Genomic DNA, 25,220 nt, shown 5'->3' with positions numbered 1-25,220 from the left:
ATCTTACTGGTTTGGGGTGGGTCTCAACCTCAGGAATCTTATCTGAAAAGAGAAGAAAATTCTAGATCATGATCTTAGATGTTTGCTTAGAGTAGATGAACCACTAGCAGCTAATCCTAACAATTATGTCTCGATGGAGACAATAATAGTAATTACCTAGAATTCAACACTATCCGTTTTCAAGAAACTCCGTAAACATCATGACTGAGAATCAAGTCGTCTGTGACGTTTGAGACAAAGAGTCATAAGAGCTCCTAAGAGTTAGTCCCTCTTTCTAACTCAGTTTTAGAACTTGAGATATGGGCACTAAGCAAATTGCCCAAGATTGTGTAGATAGTACACTGGGAAGCGTGCACGCTTTATCACTCTACTGTCAAATTTAAATCCCCAGGCATTAAAATCAAATTGTTACATTGATCAAATTTGAAAAAGAAATATTCTTAACTAATGAGCCATTTCTCCAGCTCGTAACCACCTGCAACTCCGGTTCCAGGGATCCAATGCCCTCCATGGGCACCAGCCAAGCACCTGGCGCAGGCGCACATGCACGCGCGCACACACACACACTGTAGCTGTCTTCAGACACACCAGAAGAGGGCACCAGATCCCATTACAGATGGTTGTGAGTCACCATGTGGTTGCTGGGATTTGAACTCAGGACCTCTGGAAAAGCAGTCAATGCTCTTAACCGCTGAGCCATCTCTCCAGCCCCGAGACCTATGCATTTCAAAAGCACATTCTTAAAATCTACTGCCCCCAAACCATTACCCACCGATAAGACAATCTCCCTGATGGTTTTCACGTAGAGGGTCACATAGTCGTTGATGTAAGTCCCCAGGTCCCTGGGGTTTACATGGAACCAGTTCACCCTGAGAGCCACTTCATTCTCATTATTACCACTCCAGATGATGACGGAGGGGTGAGACTTCAGTCTCCTGACCTGAAACGTAAGAAAACATGAAACCATTTCCCCATACCTACCACAGAAGAACTCAGTGCTCTAATGATTAATAAAATTGCAAGCATGCGTTTCCACGTAGACGTTCTTGCCCACCTGATACCTCACACAATGGCTGCTCAGGCTTTCTGGTAATACCATCTTAATAGCTCTCTGAAAGACGGGGGAGGGGGGGGGGACATCGTTCAGTCTGTTAAGTCATTCATTCGTTCTATTTAAGCGTGAAAACCTGAGTTCTATCCCCAGCACCCCTGTCAAAAACCGTGGGCAGGGGTGGAACACATTTGTAATTGTGGAGTTGGGGAGGCAGAGAAAGGAGACTCTCAGGGATCACTCACTGGCTGGCCAGCCTAGCCCAACCCATGGTTCTCAGGTCCCAGTGAGTGGAACAAACAAACAAAAACAAGCAAATCTTTTAAATAAATGAACAGGTAATAACTGACAAGGCATGTGTGAAATGCGAAACCACTCATGGACTCAAGAGTCACATTAAATCTTTGTCCTGAGCTACACTGGTATCCATTTGCTGAGGAAAACTCCAGGAGCAGCAGGACTGGGGAAGGGATGGATGTGTGGTTTGGACGTGTTACACGGAGATGCCCACTAGACCTCTGACCACACCACCAAGCAGCAGTTGGGTACAAGAATGAGGGATGCATCAGAGACTGGAAGACTGGGAATGAGTCCAGGAGTTCTCAGCAAGGAATCGTGACCTGGATAAATCACTCAGGAAACGAATCACCAGACTGCAGCTTTCTCGGAGGAGTTAGTAGGAAACACCAAAAAGAAATGAGTGTTTTAGCAAAAGAAAAAAAAATAAGATGTATTCCTTTTCTTTTTGGAGGTGTGACAATAACATACCTGGTAAGTGACTTCTTTTCTCACTGACTCTAGGAAGCCTGGCTCAGTTGGATAGAGGGCACTGGCAAACATGAAGTCCTGCCACACCTACAGGACCAAAGAAAAGGCAGTGTCATCGCACAGAAAGCAAGACTGCATTCTCACTTAAGGGATTATCTTTTAAATTAAGGAAAAGCAAGTTCTGCAAAAGCGCCCACCTGGGTATCTCTGTGGAGGAAAGATACCCACGCACTGCAGGTTTTTTGAGGGTTGCACAAGAAATGTTTAGAAGATTGTTAAGCAAGCAGGAAAGAGGGGACCCGGATGCTGAGCCCAGTGTGGCCTTGGTGGGGACAGAGTGACAGGGCTCCTGCCCCTGGTACAGGGCCCTGGTGTGTTCCTCCACGAATGACAATGGCTGCTGTGGGCATAAGGTTTGTTTGTATAATAATGCACACATTTCACATTCCTCTGAGGAACGTTCTCTGGGTTAATGTTAATGACTCCATGAGAATTAGAAATAGCAGGAGTGGAGAGGCGTCAGTGTGGCTAATGTCTCAGCCACACTGGTAATGGTAAACACTGGGACCTTCAGGACCACCCTTAAGGCGATGGAAAAGAGCTCTAAATACATGAGTTTAAAATACATATAATTTCTCAGCTATGCAAAATATAAGGCTGCAATATGAATTATGGGGGCTTCATGAATCTAAAGGAACAAAGGAGTGAGCCAGCTTGTCAGAAGGATGCAAAGTCAGTCAGATTCCTGAGTTCAAGGTCAGCCTAGGACACAGGGAAGTAAGGACCAGGTGTAGTAGAAATGGTAATTTCTGGACCGGGTCCCACCCTACTAGCTTAACAATGGCACACAGATCTCTGAATCCTTTTTGCAAAGTTACGAAAAAAAAAACAAATGTATGCTTGCAGTCTCTAGAGAATCAAAGGGCGAGGTTCACAGGACGCTCATTCACAAGATAATCAAAAGGAAACTTGGAGTAAATGACTGGACTGATATGTAAAATAAAAAGCTAAGGCTATGCTCTGCAGGAGGCCAGCTATTCAGAGAATTTTTTAGGATAAAAAGAGAACTTCTTAGAAAGCCCACGCTGGCACAGGCACACACACAAGTCCATTCTCCAGAGATAATTAGGGACAGAGGCATCTTCTTGCTTAGTCCTCCTCATTGCAAAACTTGTATACTAAGAACATCCCTTCTTTGGTTAACTTTATCATTTTTGTTTCTCTCCAGAGTTCATCAGAGGTCCTTTAGTCACTTAATTTGTTTTATTATGTATACCCACATGTCACGGGAGAAATTGTGAAGAAAGTGTATATAGACATTTGATTAGTTATAACTCACCTGCAATGGCTATAATTTTAAAGCAGTAAAGAATTCTCGTTTTTGTTAGCAACTACAGTTCATTTATTCCTTGGCCAAAGTTAATAAATAAACAAACAATGGAACATGCTCCTTGCTCTGAGAGAGGGTTTTAAGGCGTAATAAAATCAACCCACAACCCCAGAGTGGGGAGGGGTCACCTGTAGGTACATGGAGACGGCATCACAAGCTCACCATTATTCCAAGTTCGTCACACAGTGCATAGAATTCATCCTGCTCGTAGATGCCACCCCCCCACACGCGCAGAGTGTTCATGTTAGCATCCACGGCGGACTGGAGAAGGAGCTGCAGCCTGTAGAAGGAGTGGCGAGAACAAATGCTAACTCAGACGTTGGGGAACATTACCCAATTTTTCAAATCTGTTAAGGGAATTAACCACTTCAACATCAAAATGATTTTGCTGTAATCAACGCCAAAGACACTGGGGTAGAATGACACAGAGATTCATAATCACAATGAACTGAAAAATCTCTGTATGATTTCCTCGTTATATGAATTGTCGGTAACTTTACACTATTTCTTAAAATATATTTTTATTTTATATTCCTTTTTTAAGGATTTACTTTATGTATGAGGACAGCGTTGCTGTTTTCAGACACACCAGAAGAGGGCACCGGATCCCATTACAGATGGTTGTGGTTGCTGGGATTTGAACTCAGGACCTCTGGAAGAAGAGTCAGTGCTCTTAACCCCTGAGCCATCTCTCCAGCCCTTTATATTCTGACCTACAGGAAAATGCAGCCCACGGCCAGGGAAACGGCTTAGAAAGCACTTGATGCAGAAGCATGAGGACCTGGATTTGATTCTGAAAGGAAAATTATACAGATTTAAGGTTTAAAAATATGAAGTTAAAAGAAAATTCAGACTCAGGACTAAACACTGTGAAAAGCAAGTCCAGGCAGCCCTGCCCTGCCGCTAGGACTAACAGACCATAAAGATAAAGAAAAGGAATGCAGGAACCTGCCTGAGTTAGCAGGACTGACGCCCCTAGCTCCTAAAATCCTGTACGCTCCAGTCAATACGTACTCTCCTGCTGTGCTGTAATCTCACTGCCATGTTTAAATGAGCCAATCACTTATAGCCGCGCCAGAAATTAGCCAATCGTGTGTAACCGCGCCAAACCCCCTAGCTTTCCCTATATAAACCCCTGACTTTTGAGTTTCGGGGTCGATTCCTCTGTCTCCTGTGTGAGATACATGTCGACCCGGGATCCCGCTAAGACCCGGGATCTCGTTAATAAAAGCTACCTCTTGCTGTTACATCAAGAATGGCTACTCGTGATTCCTGGGGGCACCCCACCCCGCGATCGGAGCGAGAGACGCAGTTCCCCGTTTTGGGGTACGCTCTTTCAATTCCAAACATTCATGTAAAATGCGGCATGTGCAGGCTGCCCCTCAGCATGGGCACGTAACTGTAGCCTACCCCTCAGCATGGGCACGTGACTGTAGCCCATCGGTAAGCCCCAGGTTCAGTGAGAGATCTTGCCTCAGAAGGTAGGGTGGAAAGTGACTGATTAAGATACCCATATCAACCTCTAGCCTTCACATATATGTACATGACACTGAACATATAACATACACCAAAGAACAGTACAGTATAAACACGCCACATACATGAATGTATACTAATTTTTACATTCTAATTTCAACGCCTTCGAAGACCACTTGTAGCCATCTTCCAGATAAAGAGCTTTCACGTGTTTTGCTTTGCTTTGTAAGTTTTCTTGTGTGTGTATTTAAGACACGCATGGCATTGTAGGACAGCTGTTGATAATAGAAAGGTTACTACTGAAGTGGAGTAACAGAGCCATCACTTTGAATTATCTATCTCCCTTTGGCTTTGTGCATAAGAAAATGGTCTTACCCGGAATCCTCAAGTCCTCATGGTGTCCCTCAGATCTCCAGACTTGTTCTCCAGGCATATTGACTATTTTGTGTGCTCTTCTTATATTTTAACATTCCCCTCCCACCAAGACATTTGTTTAGTTCCTTAGTGAAATTTTAAAAAAAATGAGTGGGTGGCTGAGTGGGTAAAGTGTTTGCTGCACAAGCATGAACCCGAGTTCAAGTCCCCAACCCCCACACAAAGCTGGGTATTCTAGCGCACAACTGTAATTCCAGGGCTCCTACAGCAAGATGGGTGGTAGAAACAGAATCCCTGGATGCTCGTGGGATAGACAGCCTGTCACAAATGTAAGATGAGTAAGATGAGCGGTCAGGATTGACACCCAAGGCAAACCTATATGTTGCATAGTTTTCTGTCAACTTGACCCAAGTTAAAGTTGTCAGAGAGGAGGGAGCTGTAATTAAGAAAATGCTGTTATAGGGGTTGGGGATTTAGCTCAGCGGTAGAGCGCTTGCCTAGCGAGCGCAAGGCCCTGGGTTCGGTCCCCAGCTCCTGGGGAAAAAAAAAAGAAAGAAAATGCTGTTATAAGCTGAGAGGTCTGTAGGGCATTTTCTTAATTAGTGGTTGATATAGAAAGGCCCAGCCCATTGTGGGCAGTGCCATCCCTGAGTTGGTGGTCCTAGGTGCTATAAGGAAGCAGGCTGAGCAAGCCATGGAGAGGAGGCCAGTAAGCAGCACCCCTCCATGGCCTCTGCCTCAGTTCCTGCATCCAGGTTCCTGCCCTGACTTCAGAGATGAACAGGGCTATGAAAAGACAAACCAGGGCTGGAGAGCTGGCTCAGCAGTTAAGAGCACTGGCTGCTCTTCCAGAGGTCCTGAGTTCAATTCCCAGCAACCACATGGTGGCTCACAACCATCTGTATGGGAGCTGATGCCCTCTTCTGGTGTGTCTGAAGACAGCTACAGTGTACTCATATATATAAAATAAATAAGAATCTTAAAAAAAGAAAGAAAGAAAAGAAAAGACAAACCAAATAAATTCTTTCCTCCCCATATTGCTTTTGGTCATGGTGTCATGGTGTCAGGGATGTGGCATACGTGTGATTCCACATGTATACACATGAACATGGACATGTGCACACAAACACACACATATCATACACAAAAAATATTTTTAAGTGAAATAATATTTTAAAATAATATTTTATTTAAGTAATAAATATTCAATACTTTAAAATCTTTAATAGGATATTTTAAGTAAAATAATATTTAAATAAAAAATAAATGTAGGCCCTTATCCCTTAAAACCATGCTCAAAAGAATTTAATGTATTTTTTGAAGAACAACAAGCTGGATTTAAATTTTCTCTGAGACTAATTAGTCTAACTATCAATGTGTCACTTTTTTATATACAATGGTTTTCTTTTTTAAGAATTATTCATTTATTTTATGTATATAAGTACACGGTAGCTATCTTTAGACACACCAGAAGAGGGCATTTGGTCCCATTACAAATGGCTGTGACCCACCATGTAGTTGCTGGGAACTGAACTCAGGACCTCTGGAAGAGCAGTCAGTGTTCTTAACAACTGAGCCATCTCTCCAGCCTACAATGGTTTTCTAAAAGATATGGATAACATATCTTTAACAATCTCAGACTAGTTATCTGTAAAACTGTATCTCAAGAGGGAGAATGAACAGTTAAGCATGATTTTGTCCATCCTGAAATTCCTGTCATACTCTCAAGCTATTCTAGCCTCGGGTCCTTCGGCTGAGATTAAAGAAAAAGACATATGAGTCACTTGACCTTTGACCTCAATGGCATTGCAGAGACGGAAGAGTGACAGGGAAAGAAGCCAGTACTCACAGTTCAGAAGTGACTTTGTCTTGGAATGAGTCAGCTGGGATCCAGTTTGAGCCTTTCAGAAATATAGGAAGCCCATTAATTTTGAAGTAGAAACTCAGACCAGGAGACCCTGTTATAGGTTCTTCTATAAGTTGCACTGTTCTGAAATAAACCTGTGGTGGAAAGAAATAAACATCAAATGGAAACTTAAAGGCCTAAGCAAACTGGTGCTTTGCAAAGGGAAGTGGGGAGGTGGGAAGATGGCTCACAAGTATGAGAACCCAAGTTCAGATCTCCAGCGCCCGCCCAGCTAGATGTGACCATTCCCTTCGGTGGACGCAGTGATGAGAGGGGTGGAGCCAGGGCCATCTCTGGGGCTGCTGACCAGACAACCTGCTGAGGAAGCAGTGAGCTCCAGGTTCTGTGAGAGATTCTGTCTCACGGGAACAAAGTGGATAGAAATAGAGGAACACACTGGAATCCTCCCCTGACCTCAACATACGCATGCATGGGTGTGCACATCTGCATACATCTGTATGCACACACACATACACACACACACACACACATCAGACACACACACAGAGAGAGAGAGAGAGAGAGAGAGAGAGAGAGAGAGAGAGAGAGAGAGAGAGAGAAAGAGAATCTTTTTTTTTTTGTTGTTCTTTTTTTCGGAGCTGGGGACCGAACCCAGGGCCTTGTGCTTCCTAGGTAAGCGCTCTACCACTGAGCTAAATCCCCAGCCCCGAGATAATCTTTAAAAGGGGAAGTTTGATGGTTTGATTATTTAAAAGAGATGTACTTTGTGTGTACATCCCATGCTCATGCACCCATGCATGAGAGAGAGAGAGAGAGACAGAGAGACAGAGAGACAGAGAGACAGAGAGAGACAGAGAGAGACAGAGAGAACAGAGCTCTCATAGCCAGAGAGAGTGTATAGCATCTCCTGGGAGAGCAAGAGAGAGGCAGAGAGAACAAGCTATACTGCTTCCCTGCTACGCTGGAAGCTGACACACACTGATCCTGGACCACTCTATACAGGCTGTCCCCCAGGAAAGCCCGCACAACAAGAATGTCTCTGTTCATCCAAATCTGCTTCGTTGGCACACCAAAGTGACTCAGGGAATAAAGGCACACTTGTCTGCCAGTCTGAAGACCCAACTTTGAACCTGGGACCCCACATGATGGGAAGAGTCCCACAAGTTGTCTGCTGACCTACATATGTATTCACACACATACACACTAAATAAATGTGACTTTAAAAAGAAAACTGCACTCTCGCCAGCTATAAACTAGACCAAGGACTGAATGACATGGTCCATGCTAGTAAAGCCTACTCTTGAACCAGAATGAAACACTTCTCAAGTTTTAAAAATGATTAATAAATTGGTCACCTATCTCATGTAAGGGAAGGGGCTACCATGCTCCCATTTTCACTCCCTTCCTTGCCTTTATATTGATGACATAAGAAAGGGACTAACATCATAAAAGGACAGAATACCTGGACGAGGACAGTAGACATCTCCACAAAATCTACCCTTCTGCTGTAGACATGAAGAGATCACTTGATATTTTTTTTATAATTTTTTTATTTTATTTTATCCATATAGCTGGGTTTTTTTTAAGATTTATTTATTTTATGTGTGAGTACACTGTCGCTGTCTTCAGACACACCAGAAGAGGGCATCAGTTCTCATTACAGATGGTTGTGAGCCACCATGTAGTTGCTTGGATTTGAACTCAGAACCTCTGGAAGAGCAGTCAGTGCTCTTAACCACTGAGCCACCTCTCCAGCCCATGTATGGCTGTTTTTGCTTGCATGTATGTGTCCCCGCCAGCGGGGACCCAGTTATTCAGGGTCCTGAAGAGGCTTTCTACCTGTGGGCCAAAATGGGGGTGAAGAGAAGAAGGAGACCAAGCAAAAGTTCTGTTGTCAAGGTCTCGTTTATTTTAAGGCTTTCAGGTAGGGGGAGTGTCCTTTGTGAAACACAGAAGAGGGGGAGGTGAGGATATAGGTAGTGATAGCTGGAGGTAAAGAGGTCAGGCGGTAGCCGATGAGTTCAGGCGGTGGAGACACCGGGTGTAGACTGAGGAGATAACTGGTATCTGCTCGAGCTGAGGCATCCCTTGAATGTTATCTTCCTGTGCCGTAAATTCATGGGAGAGGCCTCTGTCCAACAATCTTAAGACTTATGGCAGTCATCTTAGGGGTGAATATCTGTGGCCAAACAGCCCAGAGTCACCTAGCCACTTTGAGCCATGCAGTCAAAAAGCGGCTAGGCCCAAATCCAATATGGCTCTGTACATGTATGTATGTCTGTGTACTATATGTGTACCTGATGCCCATGAAGTTAGAATAGGGCACCAGATCCCTGGAACAGGAGTTATGACTGGTTGAGAACCACCTGTTAGGAACGGAACATGGTCTTCTGCAAGAACACCCAGTGGCCTTAACCACTGAACTGTCTCTCCAGCCCACAGAGGGCAGGCACTTTATGATGAAACCTAGGACAGAGGTATCTCGGGGTGACATCCTGTGGTCCAAGTAAAACTGTGACATTTGCCTCCTCCTCTCTCGCTATGTGGAAAGATAGTGGGACTTTCCCGAGACAGGTGACTAGGATGATGTCATCAACAACAGAAATAGATACTGGATGCATGCCCTGAGTGATCTGTATCTAAGGTAGAGGTTGGAAGTGTAAAAAATGGTTCTATTGTTATTGCTGGTAATTTTTTGTTTGCTTGTTTTTGTTGCTGTTGCTGCTGTTCCTTGTCTATCTGGTTGGTTGGATGGTTGGTTAGTTGGTTGGTTGGATGGTTGGATGGATGGTTGGTTGGTTGGTTGGTTGGTTGGTTGGTTGGTTGATTGGTTGGTTGGTTGGTTGGTTGGTTGGTTGGTTGGTTGGTTGGATGGTTGGTTGGATGGTTGGTTGGATGGTTGGTTGATTGGTTGGTTGGTTGGTTTTTTATGACAAAGTCTTACGATAAAGCTCTGGCTGGCCTGGAACTCACTCTGTAGACCAGGCTGACCTCAAACTCACAGAGAGCCACCAACCTCTGCCTTGTAAGTACTGGGAGTAAAGGTGCGTTCCACTACTCCTGGCTTAAAAGCAAGTTTAATAGACTAATTTAGGCAGGGTCTGGTGGCATGTGTCTCAGTTCACATATTCTGGGAGACAGAGGCAGACATGCCTATGAGTTTAAGGCCAGCTGGGCCTACATCGTAAGTTCTAGACCAGCCAGAACTACAGAATGAAAAGTGTTTCAAAGAGAAATAATAGCAAAAGAGATTAATTTACAGGCTGGGAGTGATTTTGTACACCCATAGCCCCAGCACTCAGGAAGTAGAGATAGGAGGAGAGGGAGTTCAAGAGCAGCCTGGAATATATAGTGAGACTAGACCTCATGTTAGAAAAACAAAACTGAAACTCAGTTTGTTCTCTATAGCTTTCCTGAGAGCCTGCTGGCTATCAGTGGCCATCTGTTCTGAATTTGGTAACCTTTCTATTGCTCAATACATCCTCTTTTTGAACCCTAATGTTTTCCCAGAAACCTACACAAAAATATAAAGACTAAGTTGTATTCATTAATTTGGTTTGCAGTGATATTTGGATGTTTAAGTTTTAAATTATCATTTTCATTATCATTAAAACTCTCTTTAGAGTTTAATAATATTTTGGCTCATTCTAAAAGAACACTTATAATGTATTTTCTTACTCCAAAGATGAATTGTAAAAAGATGTATTGTAATCATTTACTGTAAAGATAAACTGTGATCAGAAGGCTTAAATTCTCAGGCCGTGGGTGTGGCTCCATTGGAAGCCTGCCTAGCATCCAGAAAGCCCTGGGTTGGATTCCTGTGTCTCCTAAAGCTAGGCATGGTGACACATTCTACGATTCCAGAACTCAGGAGGTGGAGGCAGTGGTAACAGAAGTTAAAGGTCATCCTTCTCTACATACCAAGTTTGAGACCAGACTGGGTTACAAGCAACGGGTTCTAACAAACGGAACATTTCAATTCTCAACATAGAAACTTGAAACTGACAGATAAGAGAAACTGGGTATAATTATAAACAAGAAATGAGATTTTGATAAAGGGCATATTTCCCTTGACTTTTCAGAAGTCAATAATTTATTATACTTAATGCAAATGTAACACCTTTTAAAAAATATTTATGGGGTATTCCTCCTTTGGGAGTTCTTTCTCACTTTTCCTTTATAAATCTTTTCACTGTTTAAAAGTAAATAAGTAGGTAGACAGGTAGGTGGATGATAGATAGATAGATAGATAGATAGATAGATAGATAGATGATAGATAGATGATAGATAGTTGATAGATGATAGGTAGCTAGATAGATGATAGATAGATAGATAGATAGATAGATAGATAGATAGATAGATAGATAGATAATTCTGGGGGCTGGGGAGATGGCTCAGTGGGTTACGTGCATGTCATATCATCATGAAGATTTGAAATTGAATCCCCAGCATCTATGTAAAGAATATGGCCATACACCCCTGTAATCTCAGCATGTGCATATAATCCTAGAATTGGGAAAGTAGAGACAGGAGGATCCCTGGGCTGACTCAAAGTTTAGTGAGATACTTTGTCTGAAAGACATCAGTGATGAAAAACACCTTCTATCAACCTCTGGCCTCTACACACATGAGTGTATTATGCAGTGGCATGAGCATGCATACACACACAAACACACACACACACACACACACACACACACACTCACACACAAGCACGTATTCATATATACACCACACATGCACAAAAGTGTTATGGTACAGTTGTGTCATTTTATGGCTAGTTATTCATAGTATAAAGAAGTAGAAATCATGGGTTCGGTCCCCAGCTCCAGAAAAAAAAAGAAAGAAAAAGGAGAAATCAAATATTTAAAGCATAGACATAGTAAGCCCTTACAAAGCCAAGGACTGGTTAACCTTCACCAACCAAACACCAAGACTGCATCAAAGTTGTTAGAGGGTGGACATGCTGCACTGGCTGGAGTCGTGTATATTAGCTGAGAAAGAAGCAAGCAGCTGGTGCTACTGTACACCTACAAGAAGAAACAACAGTGAAAGAAATCACAGCCTCTCGGCAATGACAGAGGAGCCGGGTAATTAAAAGATTTAGCTGCGAGAGACAGAACAGGTGGACAGGTTGTCTGCAGATACTAGGCTTTAGAAATGGGTCACTCTCTGGGTGCTAATGGACCTGTATTTTGCTCTACTCCCTTGTTGTTGGATTAATATGTCAAAGACAATCTACCATAAAAAATTGCTGGCACCAAAGTGTGAAGAGTATTGAACTAGTCAAAGGACAAGGTGATGTGTGGCCCTTAGAGTAACCTATCGATTCTGTGCTAACATCTGCACAGATGTTGCAAGAGTAGACATAGGTGACACTGAGCTGCCTTAGTAGGAATCCCAGCAGTACCTCTAAACGGCCCTGGGGATCACTGTTCTGTTTACCACCATCTAATAGCAAGGAAAAAAAATAACAAATTCACACGAGAAAATCCCTGGCAAAACAGAAAATAAATTAACTTTATAAGCCCCTGGGGTGGATTGAATGAGAATGCCCTCCATGGGCTCACATGTTTGAGGGTGTGGTCCCTACTTGGTGGAACTGTTTGGGAAGGTTTCAAAAGCCTAGGCTAATCAATCAATCTATCTATCTATCTATCTATCTACTATCTATCATCTATCTACCTCTGTCTCTCTCCAACTTTCAAATAAGTTGTAAGCCCCAGGTACTGCTCCAGCATCATGCCAACCAGCCTGCTGCCCTACACCCTGATGGTCATGCACTGACTCTCTGAAACTGTAAGGAAGCTCCCAACTAAATGGTTTCTTTTACGAGTTGTATTGTCAAGGTCTCTTCACAGCAATAGAAAAGTAACTAAGAGAAACCCTAAAGCTGAGTACGTATCATTTCAATATTCATGAGACAAAATGGAGAACATAACCAGAACACCGCACCAACAATGTCCTGAGGGGAGAGCCCCGAGCCAGCCCCTGAGCAGTGAGCTGAGCTAACCATCTAGCTCGGGATGTACATTTATTCAACTGACCAATTGACTAACAATCACAGCTACACGGCCTTGAGGCCTCTTCTTAAAAGTAAATGAAGTAGAAAAACCCCTTGGGAGAGAGACCTCACCGCCTGGTCAGGTGGGCACTCCTGAGGCTGCAGAGCGGAGGAGACCACCAACACTGCCCAACACTGCCCACATCCCTGGCCCAAGAGGAAACTGTATAAGGCCTCTGGGTTCCCGTAGGGGAGGGCCCAGGAGCGGCAGGACCCCTGCGCCTGAGACACCGCCAGAACCTGAAGGAAACAGACCGGATAAACAGTTCTCTGCACCCAAATCCCGTGGGAGGGAGAGCTAAACCTACAGAGAGGCAGACACGCCTGGGAAACCAGAAGAGACTGCACTCTGCGCACATCCAGACGCCAGAGGAAAACACCAAACGCCATCTGGAACCCTGGTGCACAGAGGCTCCCGGAAAGAGCGGCGCAGATCTCCTCGGTTGCTGCCGCCGCGGAGAGGACTTAGGCAGTACCCCACGAGCACACTTGAGCCTCGGAACCTCAGGTAGGACCAACTTTTCCCCTGCAAGTGACCTGCCTGGTGAACTCAAGACACAGGCCCACAGGAACAGCTAAAGACCTGTAGAGAGGAAAAACTACAAGCCCGAAAGCAGAACACTCTGTCCCCATAACTGGCTGAAAGAAAACAGGAAAACAGGTCTACAGCACTCCTGACACACAGGCTTATAGGACAGTCTAGCTACTGTCAGAAATAGCAGAACAAAGTAACACTAGAGATAATCTGATGGCAGGAGGCAAGCGCAGGAACCCAAGCAACAGAAACCAAGACTACATGGCATCATCGGAGCCCAATTCTCCCACCAAAATAAACATGGAATATCCAAACACACCAGAAAAGCAAGATCTAGTTTCAAAATCATATTTGATCATGATGCTAGAGGCCTTCAAGAAAGACGTGAAGAACTCCCTTAGAGAACAAGTAGAAGCCTACAGAGAAGAATCGCAAAAATGCCTGAAAGAATTCCAGGAAAACACAATCAAACAGTTGAAGGAATTAAAAATGGAAATAGAAGCAATCAAGAAAGAACACATGGAAACAACCCTGGATATAGAAAATCAAAAGAAGAGACAAGGAGCTGTAGATAGAAGCCTCACCAACAGAATACAAGAGATGGAAGAGAGAATCTCGGGAGCAGAAGATATCCTAGAAATCATTGACTCAACTGTCAAAGATAATGTAAAGCGGAAAAAGCTACTGGTCCAAAACATACAGGAAATCCAGGACTCAATGAGAAGATCAAACCTAAGGATAATAGGTATAGAAGAGAGTGAAGACTCCCAGCTCAAAGGACCAGTAAATATCTTCAACAAAATCATAGAAGAAAACTTCCCTAACCTAAAAAAAGAGATACCCATAGGCATACAAGAAGCCTACAGAACTCCAAATAGATTGGACCAGAAAAGAAACACCTCCCGTCACATAATAGTCAAAACACCAAACGCACAAAATAAAGAAAGAATATTAAAAGCAGTAAGGGAAAAAGGTCAAGTAACATATAAAGGCAGACCTATCAGAATCACACCAGACTTTTCGCCAGAAACTATGAAGGCCAGAAGATCCTGGACAGGTGTCATACAGACCCTAAGAGAACACAAATGCCAGCCCAGGTTACTGTATCCTGCAAAACTCTCAATTAACATAGATGGAGAAACCAAGATATTCCATGACAAAACCAAATTTACACAATATCTTTCTACAAATCCAGCACTACAAAGGATAATAAATGGTAAAGCCCAACATAAGGAGGCAAGCTATACCCTAGAAGAAGCAAGAAACTAATCGTCTTGGCAACAAAACAAAGAGGAGAAAAGCACACAAACATAACCTCACATCCAAATATGAATATAACAGGAAGCAATAATCACTATTCCTTAATATCTCTCAACATCAATGGCCTCAACTCCCCAATAAAAAGACATAGATTAACAAACTGGATACGCAACGAGGACCCTGCATTCTGCTGCCTACAGGAAACACACCTCAGAGACAAAGACAGACACTACCTCAGGGTGAAAGGCTGGAAAACAACTTTCCAAGCAAATGGTCAGAAGAAGCAAGCTGGAGTAGCCATTCTAATAGCAAATAAAATCAATTTTCAATTAAAAGTCATCAAAAAAGATAAGGAAGGACACTTCATATTCATCAAAGGAAAAATCAACCAAGATGAACTCTCAATCCTAAATATCTATGCCCCAAATACAAGGGCACCTACATACGTAAAAGAAACCTTACTAAAGCTCAAAACACACATTGCACCTCACACAATAATAGTGGGAGATTTCAACACCCCACTCTCATCAATGGACAGATCATGGAAACAGAAATTACACAGAGACGTAGACAGACTAAGAGAAGTCATGAGCCAAATGGACTTAACAGATATTTATAGAACATTCTATCCTAAAGCAAAAGGATATACCTTCTTCTCAGCTCCTCATGGTACTTTCTCCAAAATTGACCATATAGTTGGTCAAAAAACGGGCCTCAACAGGTACAGAAAGATAGAAATAATCCCATGCGTGCTATCAGACCACCACGGCCTAAAACTGGTCTTCAATAACAATAAGGGAAGAATGCCCACATATACGTGGAAATTGAACAATGCTCTACTCAATGATAACCTAGTCAAGGAAGAAATAAAGAAAGAAATTAAAAACTTTTTAGAATTTAATGAAAATGAAGGTACAACATACCCAAACTTATGGGACACAATGAAAGCTGTGCTAAGAGGAAAACTCATAGCGCTGAGTGCCTGCAGAAAGAAACAGGAAAGAGCATATGTCAGCAGCTTGACAGCACACCTAAAAGCTCTAGAACAAAAAGAAGCAAATACACCCAGGAGGAGTAGAAGACAGGAAATAATCAAACTCAGAGCTGAAATCAACCTAGTAGAAACAAAAAGGACCATAGAAAGAATCAACAGAACCAAAAGTTGGTTCTTTGAGAAAATCAACAAGATAGATAAACCCTTAGCCAGACTAACGAGAGGACCCAGAGAGTGTGTCCAAATTAACAAAATCAGAAATGAAAAGGGAGACATAACTACAGATTCAGAGGAAATTCAAAAAATCATCAGATCTTACTATAAAAGCCTATATTCAACAAAACTTGAAAATCTACAGTAAATGGACAATTTCCTAGACAAATATCAGGTACCGAAGTTAAATCAGGAACAGATAAACCAGTTAAACAACCCCATAACTCCTAAGGAAATAGAAGCAGTCATTAAAGGTCTCCCAACCAAAAAGAGCCCAGGTCCAGACGGGTTTAGTGCAGAATTCTATCAAACCTTCATAGAAGACCTCATACCAATATTATCCAAACTATTCCACAAAATTGAAACAGATGGATCACTCCCGAATTCCTTCTATGAAGCCACAATTACTCTTATACCTAAACCACACAAAGACCCAACAAAGAAAGAGAACTTCAGACCAATTTCCCTTATGAATATCGACGCAAAAATACTCAATAAAATTCTGGCAAACCGAATTCAAGAGCACATCAAAACAATCATCCACCATGATCAAGTAGGCTTCATCCCAGGCATGCAGGGATGGTTTAATATACGGAAAACCATCAACGTGATCCATTATATAAACAAACTGAAAGAACAAAACCACATGATTATTTCACTAGATGCTGAGAAAGCATTTGACAAAATTCAACACCCCTTCATGATAAAAGTCCTGGAAAGAATAGGAATTCAAGGCCCATACCTAAACATAGTAAAAGCCATATACAGCAAACCAGTTGCTAACATTAAACTAAATGGAGAGAAACTTGAAGCAATCCCACTAAAATCAGGGACTAGACAAGGCTGCCCACTCTCTCCCTACTTATTCAACATAGTTCTTGAAGTTCTAGCCAGAGCAATCAGACAACAAAAGGAGGTCAAGGGGATACAGATCGGAAAAGAAGAAGTCAAAATATCACTATTTGCAGATGATATGATAGTTTATTTAAGTGATCCCAAAAGTTCCACCAGAGAACTACTAAAGCTGATAAACAACTTCAGCAAAGTGGCTGGGTATAAAATTAACTCAAATAAATCAGTAGCCTTCCTCTACACAAAAGAGAAACAAGCCGAGAAAGAAATTAGGGAAACGACACCCTTCATAATAGACCCAAATAATATAAAGTACCTCGGTGTGACTTTAACCAAGCAAGTAAAAGATCTGTACAATAAGAACTTCAAGACACTGAAGAAAGAAATTGAAGAAGACCTCAGAAGATGGAAAGATCTCCCATGCTCATGGATTGGCAGGATTAATATAGTAAAAATGGCCATTTTACCAAAAGCGATCTACAGATTCAATGCAATCCCCATCAAAATACCAATCCAATTCTTCAAAGAGTTAGACAGAACAATTTGCAAATTCATCTGGAATAACAAAAAACCCAGGATAGCTAAAACTATCCTCAACAATAAAAGGACTTCAGGGGGAATCACTATCCCTGAACTCAAGCAGTATTACAGAGCAATAGTGATAAAAACTGCATGGTATTGGTACAGAGACAGACAGATAGACCAATGGAATAGAATTGAAGACCCAGAAATGAACCCACACACCTATGGTCACTTGATTTTTGACAAAGGAGCCAAAACCATCCAATGGAAAAAAGATAGCATTTTCAGCAAATGGTGCTGGTTCAACTGGAGGTCAACATGTAGAAGAATGCAGATCGATCCATGCTTATCACCCTGTACAAAGCTTAAGTCCAAGTGAATCAAGGACCTCCACATCAAACCTGATACACTCAAACTTATAGAAGAAAAACTAGGGAAGCATCTGGAACACATGGGCACTGGAAAAAATTTCCTGAACAAAACACCAATGGCTTATGCTCTAAGATCAAGAATCGACAAATGGGATCTCATAAAACTGCAAAGCTTCTGTAAGGCAAAGGACACCGTGATTAGGACAAATCGGCAACCAACAGATTGGGAAAAGATCTTTACCAATCCTACAACAGATAGAGGCCTTATATCCAAAATATACAAAGAACTCAAGAAGTTAGACCGCAGGGAAACAAATAACCCTATTAAAAAATGGGGTTCAGAGCTAAACAAAGAATTCACAGCTGAGGAATCCCGAATGGCTGAGAAACACCTAAAGAAATGTTCAACATCTTTAGTCATAAGGGAAATGCAAATCAAAACAACCCTGAGATTTCACCTCACACCAGTGAGAATGGCTAAGATCAAAAACTCAGGTGACAGCAGATGCTGGCGAGGATGCGGAGAAAGAGGAACACTCCTCCATTGTTGGTGGGATTGCAGACTGGTACAACCATTCTGGAAATCAGTCTGGAGGTTCCTCAGAAAATTGGACATTGAACTGCCTGAGGATCCAGCTATACCTCTCTTGGGCATATACCCAAAAGATGCCCCAACATATACAAAAGGCACGTGCTCCACTATGTTCATCGCAGCCTTATTTATAATAGCCAGAAGCTGGAAAGAACCCAGATGCCCTTCAACAGAGGAATGGATACAGAAAATATGGTACATCTACACAATGGAATATTACTCAGCTATCAAAAACAACGGCTTTATGAAATTCGTAGGCAAATGGTTGGAACCGGAAAATATCATCCTGAGTGAGCTAACCCAATCACAGAAAGACATACATGGTATGCACTCATTGATAAGTGGCTATTAGCCCAAATGCTTGAATTACCCTAGATCCCTAGAACAAACGAAACTCAAGACGGATGATCAAAATGTGAATGCTTCACTCCTTCTTTAAATGAGGAAAAAGAATACCCTTGGCAGGGAAGGGAGAGGCAAAGATTAAAACAGAGACTGAAGGAACACCCATTCAGAGCCTGCCCCACATGTGGCCCATACATATACAGCCACCCAATTAGACAAGATGGATGAAGCAAAGAAGTGTAGACCGACAGGAGCCGGATGTAGATCTCTCCTGAGAGACACAGCCAGAATACAGCAAATACAGAGGCGAATGCCAGCAGCAAACCACTGAACTGAGAATAGGTCCCCTATTGAAGGAATCAGAGAAAGAACTGGAAGAGCTTGAAGGGGCTCGAGACCCCAAAAGTACAACAATGCCAAGCAATCAGAGCTTCCAGGGACTAAGCCACTACCTAAAGACTATACATGGACTGACCCTGGACTCTGACCCCATAGGTAGCAATGAATATCCTAGTAAGAGCACCAGTGGAAGGGGAAGCCCTGGGTCCTGCTAAGACTGAACCCCCAGTGAACTAGTCTATGGGGGGAGGGCGGCAATGGGGGGAGGGTTGGGAGGGGAACACCCATAAGGAAGGGGAGGGGGGAGGGGGATGTTTGCCCGGAAACCGGGAAAGGGAATAACACTCGAAATGTATATAAGAAATACTCAAGTTAATAAAAAAAAAAAAAAAGAAAAAGAAAAAAAAAACAAAAAAACAACGACTTTATGAAATTCGTAGGCAAATGGTTGGAACTGGAAAATATCATCCTGAGTGAGCTAACCCAAACACAGAAAGACATACATGGTATGCACTCACTGATAAGTGGCTGTTAGCCCAAATGCTTGAATTACCCTAGATGCCTAGAACAAATGAAACTCGAGACGGATGATCAAAATGTGAATGCTTCACTCCTTCTCTAAAAGGGGAACAAGAATACCCTTGGCAGGGAAGAGAGAGGCAAAGATTAAAACAGAGACTGAAGGAACTCCCATTCAGAGCCTGCCCCACATGTGGCCCATACATATACAGCCACCCAATTAGACAAGATGGATGAAGCAAAGAAGTGGAGACCGACAGGAGCCGGATGTAGATCTCTCCTGAGAGACACAGCCAGAATACAGCAAATACAGAGGCGAATGCCAGCAGCAAACCACTAAACTGAGAATAGGACCCCCGTTGAAGGAATCAGAGAAAGAACTGGAAGAGCTTGAAGGGGCTCGAGACCCCATATGTACAACAATGCCAAGCAACCAGAGCTTCCAGGGACTAAGCCACTACCTAAAGACTATGCATGGACTGACCCTGGGCTCTGACCTCATAGGTAGCAATGAATATCCTAGTAAGAGCACCAGTGGAAGGGGAAGCCATGGGTCCTGCTAAGACTGAACCCCCAGTGAACTAGACTGTTGGGGGGAGGGCGGCAATGGGGGGATGGTTGGGAGGGGAACACCCATAAGGAAGGGGAGGGGGGAGGGGGATGTTTACCCGGAAACCAAAGAATTATTATTACGTATTAAATAAATTTAAAAAAATTAAAAAAAATTTAAAAAAAAGTAAATGAAGTATACATGGTCAACGTCTGAGGTCAATAATAAGATTCAAGAGAAATACAAGGCTAAAGAAGACTGTGCCCACCACCTTGGGCTTAAGAGCATCCAATACTTAACACACATCTCAGATGACACCCATGAAGACACCAAGCATGTGAATGTGCTATCACGGGTGGAAATGTTCCAACTTTGGGAAGATTCATAACCCTCAGGAAAGCAGTGCTTTTCAAATAGCCCATGTGGTCCATTACTTTATCACACATGGGTAGACCCCATTGTAAACAAAGGCCAGGGAGGGTTCTAAAAACAGAATCAAGAGGGCATTGAAATGCCTTTAATTCACAATCTAACTAACTTTAAGAAACTAACTCTTAGTAGTTTTACTTTTTTAAATTCTTGTTTTGTTTTTAATTTTTAGTTTTGTGTGTGTGTCTGTGTCTGAGTGGGGGGGTATGTGTAAGTAAGTGCAAACACCCAAAGGGGCCAGTTGAGGTCATCAGATCCTCCGGAGCTATCCACGATGCTAGAAACCAAACCAGGGTCCCTTCTCACAGCCCCAGGAGCCAGCACTTGTTAAACTCTAATGTGACATCTACAACTATCTGAAAAGACTACTCATGTCATCCCTCCCTTTCCAGCTAAACATGAATGATATATAAAATATATATATTATCTTTGTTCCAAAACAACACTGCAAACTGCTTATATGCAGATGTATTTGGAACTTCATCCTCCTCATAAAATATTAGACACTTGCAAGCATGAAAAATGATGTTATTATTCACTCCCAAATTTTTATTTCCTAACTCTATTATTTTTTGCAATACCAGTCAATGGGCCTTTAGAAGTTTATACCCTAAAGTTCTGATGGTGACTTCAAATGAATAAGTAAATTACCTAATTCTCAGCTTCAATGCTTAACATACTAAACTGTGGCCCTCAGAAACATATGCATAGCATAACGTTTAATATTTTTTGAAAGTATAAAGTAGTTCTATGTCAAAAATAAAATTGGGAATGACTAATGTAGAGAAATGAATTGTTTCTTACCATCTATCAATATTACAAATAGTATTGACTATAAAACACCTTTTAATTTTTTTTCCTGTGAAGAATTATCTCGACCTTGCCCCCAACCTCTGGAGCACAACCCTCCAGCAAGCGTGAAAGGGTGCCTCAAAGTACCCAAGAACCTTTGAGGAAGAGGTTCTCAACCTGTAGGTCGAGACCCCTTGGAGGGTCAAATGACCTTGTCACAGGGATCATCTGAGACCAACAGAAAATAGATATTTACATTACGATTCACAACAGTAGCAAGTTACAGTTGTGAAGTAATTTTATGGCTGGGGGTCACCACAGCATGAGGAACTTTATTAAAAGGTCATAGCATTGGGTGGCTTGAGAATCACGGCTCTGGGTGGAAGCCACAGTTACCAGTCAGTCACCTTGCTCTGGCACTTAGATAGCTTAAAGGCCAGAGACCTCAGGATGAATGTCAGTGTCATCACGTTCTCTGGAAGCCTTGACTGGCAGCCCAAAAGCCTTCTACAACAGGTATTTTATTTCCCAGGATTCAATGGCCTTTGAAAACAGCTTTTGAAAAAGATCCCTGAGCAATATACATTTGTATTCAGAGTAAAGGCATCATCCGCTGATGGGACAAAAGAATTTTTTCTTTCTTTTTTATTAGATATACTTCTTTACTTACATTTCAAATGCTATTCCCCTTCCTGGTTTCCTGTCCATTAAGCCCCATCCCCTCCCCTCCCCTTCCCTCACACAGGTATTCCCTCCATACATCCCCCTTACTGACCCCTCCCCATATTCCCCTGCACTGGGGGGTCCAACCTTGGCAGGACCAAGGGCTTCCCCTTCCACTGGTGCCCTAACAAGGCTATTCTCTGCTTCCTATGCAGTTGGAGCCCTGGGTCAGTTCATGTATAGTCTCTCGGTAGTGGTTTAGTCCCTGGAAGCTCTGGTTGGTTGGCATTGTTGTTCTTATGGGGTTACAAGTTCCTTCAACTCTTTCAATACTTCCTCTAATTCCCCTGGGACAAAAGAATTTTAAATTTTAAACAGCCCCAAGAAGTAGATACTATAAAAGTAGGGGAGGGGTACAAATATTAAAAAACAAAAACAAAAACAAAAACAAACTTGAAGAAATGTAAAATCAAGCAGTTTAGATTTTTAAATGATTTTTTAAAAGATTTATTTGTTTATTTATTATATATAACTACACTGTTGCTATTTTCAGACACACCAGAAAAGGACATCAGATCTCATTACAGATGGTTGTGAGTCACCATGTTATTGCTGGGATTTGAACTCAGGACCTCTGGAAGAGCAGTCAGTAACCACTGAGCCATCTCTCCAGCCCCTAAATGATTTATTTTCTTTTTTAAAATGTATGTTATTTTTATTTCAGGACAGTGAGTGGTGGGCACTGTGTGAGTGCCAACCAAGGCCTGAAGAGGGTATCTATCTGATCCCTTGGAGGTAGTTACAGGGGTTTACAGGCTGCCCAAAGTGGGTGCTGGGAACCAAACTCAGGTCCTCTAGCAGCAAGCACTTCTAAGCCACTGAGCCAAGCCCCAATTTTAAAATCCTTAGCATTCAAATGTTTCTATCTCTTCTTTATGATTCTATAAACTCATCACGTGATCAGTTAAATTCATACAGCAGTTAAATTCAATTCATAAAAAATCTTTTTATTTTGCTGTTTTGTCTTTTGAGGCAAGGTCTCACAAAGCCCCAGGCTGGCCTTGACCTCACTATATAGCCAAGGCTCGCCTTGATCTCCTCTTGATCCCCCTGCCTCAGCCTTCCTTCCAAGTGCTGGGATGACAAATATGGACCAGTATGGCATCTATGGCTTCGTTGTTAAGACAGAAGTGCTAGATTCAAACATGCACAGTGCTAATGCTGTCCTCACAATGCTAATGTGTCAATGCTAATGCTGATGGGGCTCTGGATACTGAGAGCAAAGGCCAGAAGAGCTCAGGACTGATAAATACCTCCCTCCTCAAGTTCCTCTCTCCTGATCAGACAGATAGCGATTTACACGCTCACAGCCACCTCTCAGCTGTGGACAAGCAGACATTTACGAAGCTGCCCGGAATTTTCTTCTTAATAAAACTGCTTGTTTCTAAACTTTGGCAAACCTTGTGCTTTCCAAACTCCTTTCAGACCTACCACTCTGAGCTTTACCGATAAAGACTGTGTTATCTGGACCAAAAAAGGACCACAGAAGTGGAGGGGGAAATTGCCTGGTCTCCACAAACAGCTCCAGCCTGTGAACATGACACATCCTTCCCTTCACTGCCCCCTTGCTAACAGCACACACGGAAGCCACCAGGTTGGAGTTCACATACCTGCAGAATTGTCTGATCATGTTTTGGCCAGGTGTGTATCATGTGTCTCGGATGACAAACAACCATGCCGACACCTCCCTTTTCTATGTGACAGAGCGGGACCCGGTTGTAATAATAAAGTGGCACAAGTGATGTGGCCAACATGACACGCAGATGGTGGCAGCGGTCTCTGATTGGCCTTTGTTTGTAGAATTACGCCATTTCATTTGGTCGGGGGTGACCCAACGGGCTTGATCAGGGTTACTCACAGGGCGTGCCTCAGTGAAGGGCTAGTTACAGGAGCATGGTCAACAGAAGAAAATATCTCCCCCAGCACCGTAACCATTACCTCTAGGCATGGTGACTGGAGCAGAGAGCTGAGAGCTGAGAGCTCATATCTTTTACTGCAAAGCAGAGAGAGAACTGGAAATCGCATAAGCCTATAAAATCTCACCTCCAGTGACCAACAGCCAGGGCCAACAAGCCTCCCAGAAGATCATTCGTTACCAGCTAGAGCACTAGTGTTTAAAACACGCGCCTGAGAGGATTTCTGAGACTCGAGCACAGCACTGATCTTTGGATATACATAAAGAATACCAGGCTCACCGATCTGCCATGTCCTAGCTGATAGGAAAAACTCCTTTGGTTGGTCTCAGAGATGCTCTCTCAAGTGAAGTCAAGAGATGGGGATACTTTTTAAACACAACCAAAAGTTCGGCAGATGTCCCTGGCTTTTCTTTTTGATCCATCCCAACAGCTTGCTAATGACTCTGAAATTAAAATAAACAAGTTCTCGAGTATTTCTTCTACAAAACCAGAGCGAGTGAGAGCAAACAGAAATGTCTTTCCAGTCTGCCGAATCAGAACAGGCGTCTACTTCCTGGTGCAATGGCCAGGGCGTTCTGTAGTCCCGCCTGCAGGGACCTCAGCGTACAGCGGCACGGACAGTTATTTCTCCGCACACTCTGCCCCACTCTTCTCTGACGGATGGACATCTATTTCCTCCCATTTATTATTGCATAGTAAGTTGCTTCTACCAAATTTCCTGTGCCCTATTTCCAAAGAAGCTGCTTAAACCTTGATGGTTCACTTGCTGGTTCAAGACAGTGTATATTACCAAACACACTATCTGATGGCCCTCACCTGGAAATACAAGAAAAAGATAATTGCAGAAAGAACAATTCGTGCAGACCAGTGCAAAACCTGAGATGAATTGCAATGTCTACCTTTTTTTTTATTCCATGTCAAAGTTCAGATTAAGTTCTCAGACTATGTCCCTCTTCTGCCCCGGGTCCACAGTAAACACCTCAGTCAGGGAGGAACTTCTAGACTTTGTGAAATTTTTCCATTGAAGAGTTAAAGTTAGAAAGAATGAAGTGCTCCACTGTTCTGAAAGGTTCACATCTGAAGAAATGCTCCCAAAAGAACACGTTGGACAAATTTTGCAGGGCGAGCTTCAGGCTGCAGAGGTCAGCTTGGGGGTTGATAGCTTTGATCTCTGCATGACCTCCAAAGTTATTGTTGGTCTTGCTAGCATTTTTATCTTGGACGATGGCAGGGAATTAAGAAACATGGATGCAGTCGCTTGAAGATATCCTGCCTTT

At 42.8% G+C, this 25,220-nt stretch overlaps 1 protein-coding gene across 1 annotated transcript in view; it reads right to left on the bottom strand.

Annotated features, from left to right (window-relative positions):
- Manba (mannosidase beta) overlaps positions 1-25,220 on the bottom strand; it is a 92,553-nt gene that overhangs the window by 28,695 nt on the left and 38,638 nt on the right. The window contains exons 8-11 of the mRNA NM_001031655.2: positions 6,910-7,061; positions 3,372-3,489; positions 1,820-1,906; positions 773-940 (exon numbers count right to left, since the gene is read on the bottom strand). Of these exons, the coding sequence (NP_001026825.1) occupies positions 773-940; positions 1,820-1,906; positions 3,372-3,489; positions 6,910-7,061 (525 nt within the window). The remainder of the gene's footprint in view (positions 1-772; positions 941-1,819; positions 1,907-3,371; positions 3,490-6,909; positions 7,062-25,220) is intronic.

The sequence above is a fragment of the Rattus norvegicus genome, chromosome 2 (genome assembly GCF_036323735.1).
Source record: "Rattus norvegicus strain BN/NHsdMcwi chromosome 2, GRCr8, whole genome shotgun sequence".
Lineage (NCBI taxonomy): Eukaryota > Metazoa > Chordata > Mammalia > Rodentia > Muridae > Rattus > Rattus norvegicus.
The sequence above is the reverse complement of the archived record's forward strand: the minus strand, read 5'-3'. Positions and strand labels throughout refer to the sequence as shown.